This window comes from Panthera onca, chromosome C2 (assembly GCF_046562875.1).
Source record: "Panthera onca isolate mPanOnc1 chromosome C2, mPanOnc1 haplotype 2, whole genome shotgun sequence".
NCBI lineage: Eukaryota > Metazoa > Chordata > Mammalia > Carnivora > Felidae > Panthera > Panthera onca.
In genome coordinates, this window is record NC_138347.1 from 133,680,503 (window position 1) to 133,701,045 (window position 20,543).

The window sequence follows — 20,543 nt, forward strand, 5'->3', positions numbered from 1 at the left end:
AGTGGGGGAGGGGCAGAGGGAGAGGGAAACACAGCATCCAAAGTAGGCTCCAGGCTCTGAGGTGTCAGTACAGAGACCGGCATGGGGCTTGAACGCACAAGCTGTGAGATCATGACCTGGGCTGAAGTCGGACACTTAACTGAGCCACCCAGGTACCCCTACAGAACTTTATTTTGTAGGACATTTCTCTTTAACTGTTAGTAAATGTAGCACCCAAACTGACATGTGATACAAGTGTAAAATACACACATTTCAAATATTTCATTTGTAAAAAATATAATATATAAATATATATATATGTACATATATAATATCTCATTACAAATTGAAAACAGAGTATTCTGGATATATTAGGCTAAATAAAACATATTATTAAAATTAATTTCACCTTTGTTTTTACTTTTTTTTAACATGGCTACCAGAAAACTTTAAATTATATGGGTGGCTGACACTGTATTTCCATAGCACTGCTAAGGGATAAAATGCCAGTTTTGATTAGTGACTATAGGGGAGAGATAAAAGAATGAGAAATCAAAGCTGGAAAAACCAATATATTTGAAGATCTGATTAACAACTATGGCAGAGTGCAGGGTGGGGGTGGGGGAAGAAAGCAGAAAAGGAGAAACATGCCCAGGAAACCAGTCCTTTTAAAGGACCGTGGTCAGATAAGCTGGGACTGACCCAGACAGAGCAAACACTATCTATGAATTCCACAGCTGTCAACAAATCCAATGACCTAGTTTTTGCTGACTACGTGTTAGAAGATTGCTATGTCTGTTACTAAAAAAGCAAGAGGAATGACAGAGGCGCTGAGCACGTCTTTCTGGAGTGACAAAAGAGAGGAGGGAGTTTTAAATTGCCCTGGTCCAGATTTCCCCTTCTTTAGAGGTCTGGTGAGGATTAGGAGACACAGTTGCTACACCAAGTATCTGGGCTTACACACTTATTTTAGGAGAACCAAAAAAGTGCAATAAAGTCCTTCACTCCTGCGAGCAAGGGCCATTGTGTGCAATGTTAGGAGGCAATCAGTGTTAGGAACCCACTGTATAAAGAGAGGAGACTCACCCCGCTGCTGCTAACAATCTGTGATTGTCAACGGTGGTATAGAAATAGGAATTTGGGAAAGACAAGAAGCAAGGGGAAAGTTCTTAAATTATAGCCGAGAAATGCCGAGGTAAAGTAAGTGAAGAAGTTTCTTACCACAGACCTTTTCAGAACCTTGACTCCTTTAAGGAGCATCAATGACCCTCCAACAGGATTACAACATGCATGTTTCTTAAACACATTGGGCTACAGAACCTCTTCTGCTGAGGAGTATCGCAGGAAGAGCACATATCAAGAAACGCTGGCTTAGAAGAAAGAAACTACAGATCTTCGGCGCTTTTTGGCTTCACCTTCAGCCCCAAAGGAACATTACTGTCTGCTATAAGCATGGTTCGCAGGCCATGGGAGCTAGAACCTGGTGATCATTCGGATCACCCGTCACCAGGCTCCTTGTGAGGCCTACTTCAATACTGTGAGAGCAAAGTACATCTCAGGTGTTCCGTGGCCACTACTATGTCCTAGAGAGGCGCACATCTTCCTCACCTTCAGGAGCTCCCAGGCTTGCCTGCAGCCAACCAAACATTTGGCCTCAGGCGAAGTTATGTGTGCCCCGGCATCATCAACCTCCTACCAACAAGTGGGGATGGAAGAGATATTAGCCTCCCGAGGTGACAAATGGGAGCCAGGAGGGTAGAAAGGTATCGTGAAAAGTGTTAACACCCAGGCTGAATGTCTCCCTAGAACAAAACAGGGAGATATCTGGTATATCTGCCAGGCATATATCTGCCACCTCTCTCGGTATAACTTCTGTTTTCCCTCCAGTCTTGTCTGCTCCACTAGCACCTAGAATATTTTCCGATTCCTTGGATTTGGGCAATTTCTCTGCAGAGACCACAAAGGAATGCAAGTCTGAGGGCCACAGGCTGCCCACAGAGCCCACAACAGACGACTCTCTGTTCTATGCACATCTAAATACCATTTTTAGGAACCCCCAAGTTAATTTTGTTTCTGATTTAACTACAAGTTTGCTTATTGTTATTATTTCATGTGATATGTGCTGCAGAAGCTAAAAATTACATAGAATTGCAAGTTCTAATCCCCTAGTCAGGTATTAAAATCCGGTTGCTTAATAAAAATTACATTAAGGAGAACAATGAAGATGATTCAGCAAGCCCAAGGAAAGAAAGAACATCTTAAATTTAAAAGTGGAAAAACAAAAGCCCACAAGACCAGAAATCTCAGAACCATCCTAGGAATAATACAGGAACAACATGAGTTCTATGGAATAAATGGCAGTGGTTTTTAATTATAAGCCAAAGACATTTTGGAACAGGCTTCGTAAATTATGTGCTGGAAGGGGTGAGGCCACCAAAAGAGCTTCCGCAGAGGTACCAATGGCCTCATGACTACATCACCAATGACATTATCAGTGGTTATTTCTGATTTTTAGTCTTAGGGTCGCTGACAGAGTTGACAACCCCTCCTTGCTTAGATACCCTCGACCTCCATCGCCCAATGTTTGAGTTTCCCAGGCCCTCTTAGCCACTTCCTTTCTGCCTCTTTTCTTTGCATGGCAATCAGTGCTGGAATTCCCCGGGGCTCAGCTCCCTTCCTTCATCAGTGATTTCATCCATGACCACAGTTTCAATTATCATTTTCCAGCTGGTGTCTCCAGCCCAGATGGCTGCCTTGAGCTCTTGTACCATGGAAACAATGTCCTGGCCCACTGTCTCCCTTATCTCAGCAAAGGACCCCATTCATCCAGTTGCATAGCCACACCAGCTTGATCCTCTCCGTCTCTGCCACACCCTGTTACTCACTCTGGTGAGCTCTTAGGCTCCATAGTTCTTCTTTTTTCCTTTTAAATGTTTATTTATTTTGAGAGAGAACGAGCGCGCGCGCACACACACAGACAAGGGGGGAGGGGCAAAGAGAGGGAGAGAATCCCAAGCATGCTGCACACTATCAGCACAGAGCCCGAAACAAGGCTCAATCTCACTAACCGAACCATGAGATCATGACCTGAACCAAAATCAAAAGTTGGACGCTTAACCACCTGATCCACCCAGGCCCCCCAGCTCCATAGTTCTTAATTCAAATCACTTCTCTACATCTCCACTATGATGATACTCTGACTGTAAGCTTAGCTACAATCTCTGTCTATAAAGAGATAATCCAACAGTGTCCTAACTGCACTGGCTCCTTCCCCCATTCCAATCTCTACATCTCTTCCCAAAGTGCACATTTGGTATCATTCTTTAGCTCCTCCTTAAAACCCTCCAATAGTTTTCCATTGCATTTGGGATAAGATCCAAATCCTGAGCCTACGTGTGAGTCCTAGCCACCCCCAGAACTCATCCTCCATTCTCTGTCGCCAAATCACAATGGTCTCCTTCTTGTTCCTTGCACCAAACATGCTCCCTCCCACCTCATAGCCTGTGTCCAAGCTATTCCAATAACCACTAGCCCCGACTCTCCCTCATCTGATTACCCATTAGATCGAAGTGTAAACCTCACTTCTTAATGGACCATTCCCTCCTTCCACTGCCAGCCTGGGTCAGGGCCGCTCACAGTGTTCTGCTCTGGAACGCATACCCATTTTGTCACTATACTTCCATCATGTGACTATCTGCTCCATGTCTGTGTCCTCAGCTACACTGTAAGCTTCATACGACCAGGGGCATTACCTGTACTGGCTCACTAAGGTATCCCGGGACACTACCACATAGGGGTCCTCAAAGATCTGTTCAAAGAAACATGAATGGATCTTGGCCCACACTACTAGATCTTGGATTCATGCAGGGAGACAATGAACCACAACAATCTGTCTTGTTTCTTGGGGAGTGATCAAGACAAACATATGATCCCTTCCCTCCCCTCAGGCTAAGATTAACTTCAACTGTGTCCCCTGGACAGAACAGGAAGGTCGCAGGCCAATGAAAATAGCAGGGGGACAGAAGATCAAGAGAGGCTGGGGTAGGAGAGGAACTTTATAAGAAAACAGAGGCCTCCAGGCAGGAGGGCCTACATTTTTCTCTCCACTCTGAGCATCGAAGCCTATAAGTGGCTTCCTACCTCCTCTCCAAGCCTGAGGAATGGGCATCCAGTCCCCTGTATGCAGCCGATGTCCACTCTGTGGACTCACCCCACCTGGACCTGCCTCTACCTTTAACTCACCTCTGACTTTCTTTAGCTTTCTCCTCTCCACTGGTAGCTTTTAACTCCTACTGAGAGCAACCAAAACTTCCTCCACCTGTACCTTAGCCACCACTCTCGCTCTCCTTCCAAACTTATTTACTCTTAAACCCATGGAAGGAGGCCTCTGCCTGCTCCACTCTTGAAAACTGCTCTTACAGGATTTACCAGTAGCCTCCAGTGGCCAAACCCAGTGGGCCACCCACTCAGTGGGTTCTAACTCAACCTCTTTTCTGCTCTTATAATATTCTCTTCCCTCAGATTCTGTAACATCATGTTCTTCCTTTTCTCCTCTTGCTTCATGGAACTTCTTTCTTTTGTTTTCCTTCTCTGGGTCCTTTCCAGAGCTCCAGCCATGGTATTCTCGTCTCTTCCCTCCACAAGCACAAGTGAGTTCTCAGGTCATGATTCTATCCTGTCCCATGGCGTTGCCACCTCAAACAGTGGCTACTCAAAGTGTGGTTGGTCCTCAGCACACTGCTGGTCCACCAACTTTTTGTTAACAGTCCATGACAAGATAGGTACATAAAACAAGGGCAGGCATGTAGACACTTTTCTAGCCATTTGACATTGCCGCCATGTTTTTATTGTATTTTACATAAGTATCACTTCTTAATGGACTGGAAAAAAACTAAAACCAAACAACAAAAAACTGGTCCTTCAGCACAGAAAATTTGAGAAACACTGATCTAGATCTTACAGTTTTAAACTGATCGATTGGCTTACATTGAAAAACCAAGAGACGTCACAATAAGAAAACAAAAACATTGTCGGCTTCTCTAAATGAGACAAAACCAACTAGCCAACCAAAATACAACAGAAGATCTTGTGGTACTGGGTTCGTATTTCCACCAGGCAACAATGAGTGGATGCTAAGTGGTGGCTGCCCCCTTGAGATGGGCATGTGCCATCCAGATGACCACCTGAACTTCTTTCTCACTGTCATTACCTGCCTGGCCCCTCTGGGCCTCTGAGTCTACCCCTCAGATAACTACAGCTCCATTCCTAGCTTCCTCCTGCGTTCCAGATCAAAAATCACAACTGTCTTCTGGAATGTTCCCTTGAGTGTCCCACCAAGTCCCAACATGCCCATCCCCAATCTCATTACCTCTCTGGCCCCAAATAGTTCCTCATGCCATGTGTTCTCCGTCCTCACAAGGGACCCTACCTCACACTTCAGTCACTGGAGTGTCATTTCAGACTTCTCTCTCCCCTTCTACGACACAATCTTAACGATTTTTCCTCTGCATTCGTCTTTTAATTTGTTCATTCCCGTGACAAATGTTTATTAAGTTCTGGAGACAATAGCAAACGGGATGCCCTCATTCTCCAGCAAGGCCTTGCTTCCACCACCAGCCTCTTCCCTGCCCACCCCCAGCAATCTGTCTTCCACTCTGAGGGCATATGCTCATTCACACACCATTTTGCCTCCACTCCTCCCCAGCGCCCACCAGATCCACCTTTTTGAAATGTCACAATTCACTTGGCTTGGGGGTAGGTGGGGGTGTAGCGAGGTAAGGGAAGCCTTTTAACATTTCTTCTTTCATTCTGAATCAGCATCTTGCACTAATTAAAATTAAACTCTCTGCACCGCACTTGTAGAAATGAGGCCCTAATACTCAGCAATCAGACAGAAAGCAAATGATGAGTCATTTATATACTATGGCCAAGTTTCATAATCCTGGGAATTTGGGATATTCTGTTTCATTAAAAGGAGACATTTCTATTTTAAAGATCTGTTGGATTCTTCTCTTTAGGTCACGATGTTAAGAAGCACCATTTGGTTTTTAATTTTTTTTAATGTTTATTTTATTTTTGAGAGAGAGAGAGAGACAGAGCGTGAGCAGGGGAGGGGCAGAGAGAAAGGAAGACAGAATCTGAAGCAGACTCTAGACTCTGAGCTGTCAGTACAGAGCCTGATGCGGGGCTCGAACTCACAAACCTTGAGGTCATGACCTGAGCCAAAGTCAGATGCTTAACTGACTGAGTTACCCAGGTGCCCCGCACCATTTGGTTTTTGAAAGGGCAACACATCTAGCTTAATCTAAGCCACTGAGTTTCTGACCATGAGCTGTTCCCCACAGGACAAGGCAGGGGTCTGCCTCGCCTCCCCTCCACTGCTACATTCTAAGGTCTCTGTGGTCCAGTGGAAGACAAACCTAGGTCCAAGTAGCTCGTGCAGGTTAGTGCTCACCCTTCCATCATAAAAGGGAGTGAAACTATGGGGCAGAGCCCAGAGTTGAGTACCTGAGGGCAAAGGCCCTGAAGTCTCTTACCTGGAGAGTGGCGGCATTCAAGAGGTTCTAAAATCTATCCCTATGTACCAGACAAAGCTTCACCTGTCTGCCTCCCATGCCATCTCTCCTCCAGCTGGGACAGCCCCCTCTCCGTTCCTGAGGATGACACAGAATAGGCGGCATGGCCAAATGGTTAGGAATGCACCCTTTGGGTCAGATGGGTTGGGTTCAAATCTCAGTCCCGCCTTTCACAGTTTTAACTCTGGGCAAACTGCACAGCGTCTCTGTGCCTCAGTTTCTCCACCTATAAAACAGGGATGAGCCTCCAGAGGGGGTGAGATAAGGGTTAAGAGTATAGTGTGTGTAAAGCCTATTAGCACAGGGTCTGCCTGGCACACACAGGGATTCCCTCTGTGGAGTGAAATCCCATTTAAAATTCAAATAAACCTACAGGTACATAAATATGGGCCAGCAGCATATAATATAGCCAGAGAGCCCAACCTTTTCCTTTCCTTTTCTTCTTCTTCTTCTTCTTCTTCTTCTTCTTCTTCTTCTGCTGCTGCCTTTTTTGGGGGGTGGGGGATGGGGGAGGGCTTTTCTGTATTCTGTCACAGGGGCTCCAGGCCATTCCTGAATATTTGTAGTAAACCCCCCTGATTAACCGCACCTGAGCTGGCTTGAGGAAGGCTCTGTTTTCACACAAGCCAAAGAATCCTGCCCAGAACAGCCTTCCTCTTTCCTTTGTTCATCCCAAATCCCAGCTAAACAGAACTTGACTCTCAGCCTTGAACTTTCTTTCCATGCTCCTCTCTTTACCAAAAACAGCGCCATCCGCCTCACCCCTCCATCTAGCCCTCACTTTCTGGGGCCCTCATTCTATACCACACCTCTCCAAAACCTTCCCCACTTGGCCGCAGAAACTTCCTGCTCCACCCAAATCCCACCGCCTCCCGCTGGGGCCGCTCCTGTAGAAAGACCTGCCCAAGCTGCATCCGTGAACAGTCCCAGCCCCTGGGCAAAGTCCTCATCTTCTCGGAGCCGTTTCCTCGTGTCTAGAAGAGAGACACCGCTGCCGGTGTGGCCTCTTGCCCAAAATTAACCGTGAAGCACAACCCAGAATGACTCTGAAAACTTCAAAGCATTTTCCAAACGTAGGAGCTCTTTCCCAAGAAGCTCCAAAGAATGTAAAGGAATGTGAAGATGAACATGTAAGCCCTTTGTTTGACATCATTCTGTCTCCTTTACAATCCTCTGGGAACTCTGAAGGACAGGAAATTCCAAGGGGCCCCACAAACCAGCCACACAAGACAGGCTCTGGAGGTACCTGGTGGCGGGACCTTTGTTTCAAGGCAGCATCTCTGTTCTCAGACAGCCTTGAGACTCTTTGTCCCTGAAGCATTCGGTTCTAGGACTTGGAACACACAGTCTCTCCAAGTCTGATCATAAATCTGTCTTTTAAATGTTCTGTGGTCCATAATAAATAATTTACATAAAGGGCCGGTTGGATGGAGCACAGCAGGATACAAGAGGGGAAAAACAAAATGCAGTAGCCCAGATTTAATTTGAACAGCCAAAGTGCTCAGAGAAATCATTAGACCACACTGAAAGGAACAGAGTCGTCTTTACAGAATTCCCCCTCACCCTCTGCCAACAATCATGATGGAGAGGGGCTGTGAATTATGGCACCTTCAGCTTAATTTTACATGACACAGATACAGATGATTTTATTTTTCCCATTTGTGAGAAATAATGAAATCTCCTTTCCCTCCTTCCATCCATGTTCTCTATCCAAAAGTTCTGCTAATTTAAAACATTCAGTGGAAAAATAATACTGGGCCATTGTTCTTAAGAAAAAAAAATTTAATCACTTTGAATTTAATTCTAATAGGCAGAGAATATGAGCTTATCCTGTATGATGGTACAATGACAAAATGAGTTAATTACCATCTCATCGTAAGACGGATCTGCTTGTCACAGGAACAGGAGCCATTATTTCACACAAAATAATGACCCAGATAAAAAGTAATGACTGTAAGCTGTAGCCGCCAGTGACACAGCTTCATCTTGGCCTAAGTGAATGGCAATTAACAAGTGTCACCACTCTCTATATATACAAATAGGGACCAGGCTATTCATTAAATATTTACTGAAAAGACACAAATGGTTTTTAGTGTATTTCTTCCCAGGAAGCTCCCATGGTCTTCTACCTGCGCGATGACAGAAAAATTTACACATGTGTAAAATTCTGCCATCAGCTGGAAAAGCTGTTGATCCTACAGAGGGGTACTCAGTTCCCCTCTGCTCTTCACACACAGAAGTGGTGTTTTCTCCAGACATCTTGTCCAACAACAGAAAAAAGGAACAGAGGGAAGGAGGCCCAGACCCATTGTTTTGTCCCTCTTCTCCCGGGTGTCACAGCCATTGGCCTAGAAACTACAGCCACAGCCAGCACCAATGACCAGAAATGCTGGATCCTTCCAGGTCCAGCTCTCGGCTACACTGGACGGCGAGGGACAAATGGCAGGATCTCAACACCCCTGGGTTGTTGGCAGAAACTGTACCTCCACCTGCTGACCATGACCATAAACCACCTCTCTAGAGACGAGCAGAGGTGAGAGATTCTGGGATACACATGAGGAATCTTAGTACTACCCTTGTGTGCAAGTTATCTAGTCTGTCTGGACCCAATGCTTTTTGTTTGAAAACCAGGGGTATGACAGGAGCAGGATGGCATGGTGGGCTTTTTAAAGCATATAATATTCAAAATGTTAAAAACATAATTCTTATATTAACATAGAATAAGCAGGTGTCAATGATTTACTATGAAATGAACCATCATATACTGATACGCATGCATTCATGCACACACACACACACACACACACACACACACACACACACAGGTAGAAAGATGTCTACCTACACTCCAAACACTACACACACCAGTATCTGAGAGCCCACTAATTAGGCTGCTGTCTCCTTAAGACCTGATATTGGCACAATGTAACAGTCATGCAAAGATCCGGTTTGGTTAAGACAAAGTACCAAATCATATGTTTTTTCATTATTTTTTAAAAATTTTTAATGTTTATTTTTGAGAGAGAGAGAGAGAGAGAGTGCAAGTAGGGGAAGGACAGAGAGAGAGGGAGACAGAATCCAAAGCAGGCTCCAGGCTCTGAGCTGTCAGCACACAGCCCGATGCAGGGCTTGAACTCACGGATCATGACATCATGACCTTGGCAGAAGTCGGATGTTTAACTGACTGAGCCACTCAGGTACCCCCCCCACCAAATCATATGTTTTTAAAAGAGCATATGTGAAAGTATGGACAGAGCCTCACGCCCTCATCTTACCCAATTACCTACAAACATTCCAAGTATCTGAGTCTTGATTACAAGCCTATTTCTAAAACAGTTTTTCCCCAGTACTCAGATCATGGGGTAAGTTCCACCTCTAGCATGTCCCTACTCAAGCTTATTAGAACATTTTGTCTGCATTGATCCAGGAAAAGAGGGCTCTATGTGTACAGACGTCTACATAAGTTACACAAAAACTCATGTTGTCAGGCTTATGCACATGCAAACAAAAATTGCCTTTCTCCCTATTTCTTTTTTTTTTCCTGAGAGAGAGACAGAGAGAGAGAGAGAGAGTGCAAACAGGGGAGGGGCAGAGAGAGAAGGGGGAGAGACAATCCCAAGCAGGCTCTGTGCTCTGTGCTGAGCCCTATGTGGGGCTCAATCCCACAAACTGTAAGATCATGACCTGAGCTGTAATCAAGAGTTGGTGGCTTAACCGACAGTGTCACCAGGCACCTCATCCCTCCATTTCTTAAGTAATGACCTGAATTCCATCAGAGAAGAGTCTGCATCGTTCTAGTAAAATTATCAGAAATTTTGACCTACGAGGTCATCTGACTCCCAGTCTCCAGGTCTTGGCCACCACACATGAGGGGTTATTCCTAAGGCCTCGTTGAGCCTGAACACTCAATCAATGTTGAAGGGAGGGAGGCAGGAAGGAAACAACAGCAAAAGGGTCACTGGGTGTTTAAAGGGACAATCTGATTATTTCACTCTTTTGCAAAAATCCTCTGAGCAGCCTCCATTGCGTTTACAGCAGAGTCCTGGCCCTGCTCTCACCCCTGGCACTCTTTTTCTTCCCCAAAGCTCCTCTGATCTCTTCACTCCCCTCACTTGCTCCTGCACCGGGCCCTCACACACGCTGCTGGCTCTGTTTGGAGGAGTCCCCGACCTTCCCCGTGCAGCCCCATCACCAGGTAACTCCTCATCCTCTCTGTCTTAGCGTGAGATACCCCCCCACTGATACCCACCCCACACGGTGTCTGCTGCTTCCCTGCTGGTAACGCTCATCACTCTCCTCCGGGGTCCGCCTTCCAGGTGTGAGGACCTGAGGGCCTGAGAGCGGGGACCACGGCTATCCTCTGTGTCCCAGCACCAAGCAAGCAGGCGGTATTTCTGGCCCAAAGTTGACGGCCAACACTATTTATTAATGAATTCATTAGCTGACAGATGAGGTCCCAAACAAGCCATAATCACCTCTCCAGGATGGGGAATTGTCAGTTGTTGTGGGAGACTGGGCGAGAGAGAACAAGGTAAGCACTAAGGAGTGAACTTAGCCCCAGTCCGGGCAAGGACATTCCTTCTGCAGTGAATGTCTTACAGAAACTCAAGTGAACCCTGCAATTAGGCAGGAAACCTCGTATGGCATGATGAGAAATTCAAAACCAGACACATTTCTGGGCAGAGAAGGACTCCCCTGCAAGTAGGCAATTTTCCCTTGTGTAACTGCATATGCCAGTGGTCACGGGGCTCTGGGCTGCTCCCACACTGGGAAAGAAAGGCGGCTCGTAGCAATGAGGCCCCACAGGACAAGTGGAAGGTGGGATCCGGGCTGGCGGTGGGGAGTGGCCCACCACCCTGAGGGTTTGGGAGGAGTCTCAGCAGTGGGCCCACAGGCCTGTTCGCTGTGAATGCCGCTCCAGCCTTAAAAGACAAGGTCCAAGGTCTCGGAGCCTGGGAAGGGGGGAAGCCATCTTGTTTCAGAGTCATCGTCAGCCCAGCTATGTGTGTGTGTGTGGGGGGGGGGGGGCGGGTAGGGGGCGCTGCACCCCTGTGGGGCCGCCCAAAGGCCCAGGTGTGAGGAGGCACTGGCTGCTACCCTGGCCTGTGCGGTGTGGCTGAACTGCCCTCGGCCAGCCCCCGGCCGGCTCGTGCTGCACAACTGTTCAACTGTCTCCTGACCACAGGGCTCACCTTCTTAATGAACTCCGGGATGAGCTTTTGGCCCGTCAGGTGGTCTAAGGAGGAACAACAATCTAATTCCAAGATGTAGCGTTCGTTGTGGAGATCATTTTTCTGAGATCTGAAGAGAGGGGGAAAAAACAACCAAAGGTTAAGATTTTCTAATATACTTATGTATGAATCATTGGGTATTTAATAAAACCCCAAATTCTTTCCTGAAAGTAAATACCAAAAAGGCACTGCTGAAAAATAATTTATGGTAAAAACTCAAATTATGCATAGATGTATAATTATACACATCATGGAAAGACCTCCAAGACATAGCATTAAGTAAAACACAACATTATAGAATTTTAGTACAATATGGTTTATGTGTTAAACAACACACACACACACACACACACACACACACACACACACGCTCCCATAATATTTATTTCCCATGGGTTTATATCTGCCAAGGCATAGACAAAAAGGCACACCAAACCAACAACAGCATTTAATTCTGGGGGAAGGAGAGGATCTGTCTGTAGGGGAACTGGGTCTAGGGCTGGTGGCGGTAACTGAAATTGACTTTAGCTGTATCTTTAATTTTTTCCACTTTTTCTGAAGATAGTATATTCTTATAGCACTTGGAAAATTAAAATTAATTTAAAAGAAGTTTTAAAAGGTTCAATCCCTACAGAAGGCAATCTGGCAAAATCTACCAAAATTAAAGATGCATTAAAGAAAGAATATAAAGCAGGGCGCCTGGGTGGCTCAGTCGGTTAAACACCCAACTTCGGCTCAGGTCATGATATCATGGTTCGAGCCCTGCATTGGGCTCTGTGCTGACAGCTCAGAGTTTGGAGCCTGCTTCGGATTCTGTGTCTCCCTCTCTCTCTTCCCCTCCCCCGCTCACGTTCTGTCTCTGTCTCAAAAATAAACATTAAAAAAATTATATCTATCTATCTATCTATCTATCTATCGAGATATATGGCAACTAAAGTCCTGGGGAAAGCGTGGATATAAAGGGTTGTTTGTGGCAAACAATTTTGGTCTTCTGGTCGGTGCAGAGGCATCCAGCATGGCCCTGTCATTTCCCCACCCAGGTGGTGTGGCTGCTTCTGTCCTTCCCACATGTAACTGTGCACATCATGTACATCATGCAACACTCAGGAGAACCAGCAGCAAGTGATGCCAGAATTCTACCACTCCACACCATGCCTTTGAAGAGCTCTTATAGGGAGCTCTTGTATGGGGGGCCTGAGGAACTCCTGAAAGCCACGTGATCATCAGAAATTGAAGGTGATTCCTTGGCCCACCCAGTCAGGGATAAGGCAAGAAGAAATGGACTGCAGTTAAGTGTCAGGAGGGCGTGTCTGCTCTTTCCGGGTGGCTGGTCATGGGGATCAGGACTTAGGGACCTGGGCGCTGGACTCTGTCCAAGGGCTTACAGCACACGCACAGTCACTCCCCACTGGCCGAGGGGTGAGCAGGGCTCTCCCGGCCCACTTATGAGGAGCTCTACCTAAGAGGGGCCCATGCCAGCCTCTGTGAGAGCAGGGGTGGCCAGAAAATTCTTCAAGTGGGCACTTTCATACAGAACTCTTGAATACACATATATCCTACCAAATCAATGGTTTCTGAATGCATATTTGCTATATTTTAAAAAATGATTTCTAAGATTCTTATATATCATGAAAAGCAATTTATGCTACCATTAACCATCTGGGTATGATTTACATGGAATTCAAAAGTGAAAAATTTTTAAAGAGGATTTGGTTTTTCCCAGGTGTGCAATTATCATTGGGTAACCAAAGGTCAATAGCATATCTTGATTTTATTTTTCCTTCTAACATATCCTTTCAGGCGTAGGGACTGAGGCACATACTTCTGAAATGTGAAAGAATAAACTGATTCCATACTGGTCAAACTGGAATAAACTAACTCCAAAAAAGAAACCGATTCTGCGCTCCAGTCTTCCTGATTTATAACTTCATCAGAGACTGGAATCATGTTCTCATTTTCCCCCCACATTCTCATCCTCTATCCCCCCCCTCCAAACAAAAGACCTATTGAGAGGAACTAAAGCAGAATATTTCAGACTTTTGAAAGAGAAGACGTGGTCATGACATCCTGTCATGCGTATCGTGGGGTCTCCAACAACAAAGACAGGCGTGGGAAGACAGTGTTCTAACATGTGAAATCCCAGCTGCTCTGTCATATGAAGACAAAGGTCAGACTGTGTGAGGTTATTTATAAACACCCACTGGAGGGGGCGCCTGGGTGACTCAGTTGGTTAAGCGGCCGACTTTGGCTCAGGTCATGATTTCATGGTTTGTGGGTTCGAGCCCCGTGTTGGGCTCTGTGCTGACAGCTCAGAGCCTGGAGCCTGCTTCAGATTCTGTGTCTCCCTCTCTCTCTGCCCCTTCCCCGCTCACACTCTGTCTCTCTGTCAAAAATAAAATTAAAAAAAAAAAAAAAAACATAAACACACACACACACACACACACACACACACACACACACACACTGAGATTTTAAATGAGTAGGCTGAAAAACAGGAATCATTTAAAATAAGTCGACACTGTATCCACTCAGTAAAACACTCATAAGATGAACAGAGGGAAGACGAGTCTGTCTCTCAGCAGCTCAACAGCCCAGGTTCATAAGGAATAACCTTTAATAGAGGACCTCATAGCTACCATCTTTGGTTCTATAACAAGAAGTGCTATAAGAAGGGAGGCATCTCTGGTTCATTTCATCAGATAATTGACTCAGTTACATCTGAACTGAAAGGAGCACAAAAGATCAACAAAAATAGGCATTATTACAAATTTTCTAGATGCCACATGAAAAATCACATCCTGACCTACAGTCTTGGCAAAGCGAATCCAACATCTGCTGAGGGAATAAATGAGCAACTAATAGGTCTTCCCTGGCTTCAGGGATTACCTCCACAATTTAACCACATCAAATATGGTTGCTCTGGTGAACACACGCTAAGGTGACCCCTTCCTCCCAATCACCTCCACCTGCTGGTGTTCATGCCTTTGTAAAACCCTCCCTTTGAGTGAGGACAGGTACTGAACCTTGCTTCTAACCATCACAATATGGCAAAGAGGATGGGGTATCACTCCTGTGATTACACTATGCTATAAGATTCCATTTCAGCAGACTGGAGCTATATGCTCCTCTTGCTGGCTTTGAAAAAGTAAGCTGCCATGTTATGAAAGAGCCATATAGCAAGGAACTGTGGGCAGCCCCTGGGTAACATTTGGCAAGAAACAGGGACGTCAGTTCTATGACTGCAAGGAGATGAATTCTGCCAAGAACCTAAGGGAAGCAGTGGAAACAGATCTTTCCCCAGTTGAACCTCTGTTGAGATCACAGCCCCTGACAGCACCTATATTGCAGCTGGATGAGACCTGATGCAAAGAACCTAAATACGCTACAGAATCTGTGAGATAATGAATGCATGTTGTTCTGAGCCATCAAATTTGTGGCAATTCATTACAGAGCATAGAAAAATAATACAGATGCTGAGTAGGAAGATATTATAACTTCATGCTCAGAACAGGCCTCCCACTGGTGAGTAGGTCCAGGTCCAGGCCCAGGCCCACAAGATCTAGTCAGACAGCTGACAGCACCCTGAGAGTGGCCACTGACAGGTGACGAGTGTTCCACATCTCTGAGGACAAGGACTACCCTGGGAGAGAGAAGCAGACACCTGCCAGAAGTGGCTGCAGGGGCCTGGGCGTGGCCCTCCAAGGGATCACATCAGGAGGGAATAGTATTCTGCAGTCAGTAAAGTTCCTAAAGAAGAAGCATTAACATGAAACTCTCAGCTGAGGAGATATTTGCCCTCACAGGAGGGGGAACACCATTTATCTTTCCCCAAAGGCCATTCTGGAAAAGGAAACAAGAAACCTGGAACCAAACTTCCCTCGGACTGAGGCTTAAATGGCTTCCAGTTCTGGAAAGGGCAGAGACCTGGGTTTAAACAATAAGAAAAAGGAAGAACACAGACTGCATTTTTGGAGATGTGGGATTAACTACAAACTAAAGCCTCCCTCATCTGGAAATTAACACCGCATACTCTGAAATTAAATGTGAGCACTCTGACAAGAGCACTGTTAACAACGAAATATGCTTCCCCCTCTCCCTCCATTATCCATTCCATAATTTCCTCCAGACTTACTGGTTATAGGCTACAGGTGCTAAAGCAAACTAGAGATGGGCCATTTACAATTATGGACAATTTATTTAAACTTTCTGTGTCTCAGTTTCTTTCACTGTTAAGTGGAAATATTATGAATAACTGTCTCTTAACATCATTGTAAGGATTAAATAAGACAAAAGCCTATAAAGCCCTTACTATAGGCCATGGCAGGAGGTCTGGGCTCAGCAAACATTAGCCATTGCTGATTTAGTGACTATCATCTGTAATTGCGTTAACTTTCCAAACACCCTTCACAGTTAAGAATTATTCATTCAATAAAAACTGACTGTAACTACTTGTGCCAGACATTATTCTTAAGCATATATCAATAGACAGAAGAGACAAAAATCTCTGCCCTCGTGGAGCTTACAGTCTAGTGGAGAGGGACAGGCCAAAAACAATAAGCATACATGAGCACATAAAAGAGTATGTTCAGCAGTAGTTTAGAAGAAAAGAGAAACAGCAAGATGAAGAGAATCAGGAGTATGTGGGAAAGCTGCAATTTTAATGAGGGTGGTCTAGGTGGCCTCACCGAGAAGTGACATTTAGAATAAAGATCTATGGAAGTGAGGGAGTTGGCCATGCTGATATCTAGGGTAAGAGCCTCCAGGTAGAGGGAATAGCCAGTGTAAAGGCCCTGAGGTGAGATAACACAGAGGCCCTGTGGCTGGAGGCCAGTGAATGAAGGGCAGAGGAGGAAGAGAAAGAAGACAAGCCAGAGAGCCAATGGGGAGTGAGGTAATGTAGACCGTAGAGGCCACAGTGAAGACAGTAGTTTTTACACAGAAAGAGGGGAAGCCCTTGGAGAGTGTTGAACAGAGAAGTAACATGATCCAATTGATAGGAGGCAGCTAAGAGAGACTAACTCAGTGGCCCAGTGGGGAGATGATGGTGGCTCAACGTGGGCTGTTAGCAGTATAGCAACAGTCACAAAGGCTGGATTCTGAATATATTTTCTAAGGTGGAACTTTCAGGACTTTCTTGTGGAGTGTAGAGGGAAGAAAGCAGATGAGGATGACTGAGAATTTTTGTCCCAGTAACTGGGAGACGGGAGAAATTGCTACAGCTGTCATGGGGAAGGTTGTGGGTGGCACAGGTTTGGGGGAAGGTCAATAATTCAGTTTCAGATGTTCTGAATTTGCCTTATGCAGCAGACATCTAAGTAGAGATGTCTGGTCGACAGTTTAATACATATTCCAGTCTGGATTTCAGGAGAGGGGCTGGAGATATAAATATGAGAGTCATCAGCTTTCAGATGGTATTTAAAGCATAAGACCAGCTGAGATTTCAATTAACATAGAGAAAGAACAGTCAAAGACTAAATCTTGGGACCCTCCATCATTGAAGACATTGGGAGAAAAGAGAAGAAAGCCCAAAGGAGAAGAAGGAGAAACCAGGGAGGAAGGAAGAAAACCAAGAGACTATGCTGTCTGTCCTGAAAGTCAAACCAGGGAAGCATGTCAAGGAGCAAGGTATGGACCACCCTGTCATCTGCTTCAATTAACAAACTCACAATCTTCTCTTCAATTTACCAGTAGTCTTGAAGTCCCCAAAGGGAAATAGGATTTAATCCATCCTACGGAAAAAGTGCAAAGAAATCTGTTTACATTTGATATGTGATTAAAATGCATTGATTATCAAATTAATCCATTGACTTGGGTCCTGAAAAGTTTGGTCCCTTGAAAAAATAAAAACATCTTCATGCTGTTCGGTCATTTCTCAAAAACTTCCTGGGGAAAAATTAACTGAAAAAACCTCTAACCCTGTCACATCTTGAGGCCCCCACTTGTATGCAGCATTGGAGAGTTGGTGGGGGGGTTATTTCCATTCCAAAGGGATTTTCTGAAAGGAAGAGGGATAAAAGGGATACTACTGGGCAGAGATGTGATGCCCTAAAAGCCAAGAATACATAAGAAAAAATGCATTCAAATTCTTAGTGTAGCAACGTAGTGGTAACAAGGCAGGTACACATGGCGGTCCTTGACTGCTCAGGACACTGGAGAAGTAGCTAAGACTTCACAGCCCAGCAAAGTTTTAAAAAGCCATCATAACATGACAACTAAATGTATTGTGGTACCCTGGCTGGGTCCCATAACTAAAAGAGAACATGAATAGAAAAACTGATGAAATCCAAATAAAATCCACATTTTAGTTAACAGTAATGTACCAGCGTCAATTTCTTAGCTTTGACACATGCACCATGGTAATGTAAGATAGTAACACTTAGGGAAACTTGATGAAGGGTATAAGGGAATTATTTGTGATTTCTTTACAATTTTTCTGTTAAATATAAAATGATTCTAAAATAAAATTTATTTTTATAAAGAGAAAAAAAGCCATTCTATACTTTTGGGTATTTGTGTTTCCTGTTTTGACTCTTTAATATTGATTCCCTGGGTCAGCATCTCTAAACTAAACCTACACCGCTGCCTGACCCTACTTCTCATATCGGAGGTCCTTCAAATCATATGAAGGCAATGTCTGAAACAACTGGGTATGGAGAAGAAAAGGAAAATGGCCTTTGACGTGCCCTGACTTCAGGCACTGGAATGGGCTCTTTTAATCAGACGGGGTTTCCTACAGCACAGGCAACTTCAGCCCTGGCTGCATTCAACACTGGAAGCACTTGGGGAGCTCTCACAAATTCGGATTAACTGGTTTTGGGTATGACTTGGGCAAGGAGACTCTGGAAACTCCCAGGTGATTCTAATGTATAGTCAGAGTGAAGAACCACCACCCAGGCTGGGTATGTTGTATCTGCCACTCTCGTAGAGATCTTCCCTGGGCAATAACTGAACAAGCCCGTGGAAAGAGAAAACACAGAATGAATGACTTGCAGAGACCAATAATGTAGACTCCGGAGAAAAACAAACCTTCCAAAAAAAAAAAAAAGACCAGAGATTAAGGAAATGTAAAATAAGAATGAGGACTTTTCTCTATGCCTCTTTTGGTCAGAAAAACTCAAAAAGTATATCCAGCTTCTTGCCCCCCTCACTTCTTCTTTTTTTAATTGTGGCTAATGTATACATAACATTTACCACTGTAACTATTTCTATGTGTACTTTCAGTGTCATCAAGTACATTCACAATGTCAGGCAACCATCACCACTATCCATTTCCAGAACTTTCTCATCATCCCAAACAGCCCTCACTTGTTTGACACCTTATAAATGGGATGTGGGCCAAAAGTGAGTAGAAAATTTTAAATAAACGCTTGCACAACAAACACATAAAAGCAGACTTAGATGCTGAGCACTTGTGCGCAAACCTTTCCTAATTGTAGGGCAGGGGAGCAAAGAGCCCCTCTGCTGAAGTACCTCAGACGTCAGCACAACTGGCCACAGATGTCAGAGTTGTTTAGGACCGTAAGAAAAGACCACCTACTCTGAGTCGTGTTGACCTCATGACATGCAAACATCAACTATAATAAAAACTGCGCAGATCAGAGCTGTGCTTGTTACAACGATCACATCTGCCCAGGGTTGTGCAGTCACTCCCCAGGCAGCCAGGGGATCAGAAGGTCAAATCAGGGATACAAACTTAAAGGCCCACAGGTAATGAGTGGAAGAGGATATTTTTGACCAAAAACACATAATCTAGACACTTTGTTCTCATATAAAAGATATAGGAATGGTCTTTATGTCCACCAAGGCTCTCTCTGCTTTTCATTCAGACACAGAATTCTACTGGATGTCCTCTCACAATGACATTTCTTTTTTTTTTTTTTTCTTCTTTAAAAATAAATTTTTCTTAAGTTCATTTATTTATTTTTGAGAGACAGAGAGAGTGGGCGGGGCAGGGGCAGAGAGAGAGGGAGAGAGAGGATTCCAAGCAGGATCCTCACTGTCAGTGCAGAGCCCGATGCAGGACTTTGAACTCACAAATCAGGAGATCATGATCTGAGCCGAAATCAAGAGTCAGACACTTAACTGACTGAGCCAACCCAGGCGCCTCTCACAATGCCATTTCTGAGGGCAATGTGGTTGCAGAAAACTTGTCTCTCCCATGAGAGAAGTCACAGTGCTGGAGTGACATTAAATAGGCAAGTGCTGTGTCACTACGGTATTGGGGAGACAGTGGGAATAGTGGAAACCATGGTAACCTGGGCAGTTTACATCCCAGCCATCACTAGAGATTCCAGACCAGGGCTGCCAAAACTTCTAGTTTTGTTTTTTTTAAAGAAGTCATTAAATCGTGTTTTTATATCAGCCATAACTGTCAATATTTTTTAATGTTATGCTGGCCAACATCTTGGGATTGAATTTGACCTCTTGGCCACCAGCCTCTGGCCTCTCAGTTACATAGACAAACTTCCCATTTGAGTCACAGAAAGCTGGATGCCACGGAAGAGATAAGAGTGAGCAGATTATCTAACTATATCATAATCAGAATAACCAACCCATATACTCAATTCAGATACTTCATTCCTTGTAATGACTTAACAGATTCTTCCCTTCCATGATTCTGGCTAAACCATCATGATCTTGGTCAGTGCATTCACACAGCCCCTGTTAGCTCCACAGTGGCTGGGACATAACCTTTTGCTAAGCCATTAAATAAACATGTTTGCAAGTAAAGAAAAAGACCATGTCTATGAGTACTTTA

At 44.8% G+C, this 20,543-nt stretch overlaps 1 protein-coding gene across 4 annotated transcripts in view; it reads right to left on the reverse strand.

The window, feature by feature from the left end:
* The window catches only part of RFTN1 (raftlin, lipid raft linker 1), a 213,859-nt gene that overhangs the window by 93,177 nt on the left and 100,139 nt on the right, over positions 1–20,543 (reverse strand). For all 4 annotated transcript variants that reach the window (XM_078432384.2, XM_078432381.2, XM_078432382.2 and 1 more), the window contains exon 4: positions 11,747–11,855. In XM_078432384.2, the coding sequence (XP_078288510.1) occupies positions 11,747–11,855 (109 nt within the window). The remainder of the gene's footprint in view (positions 1–11,746; positions 11,856–20,543) is intronic.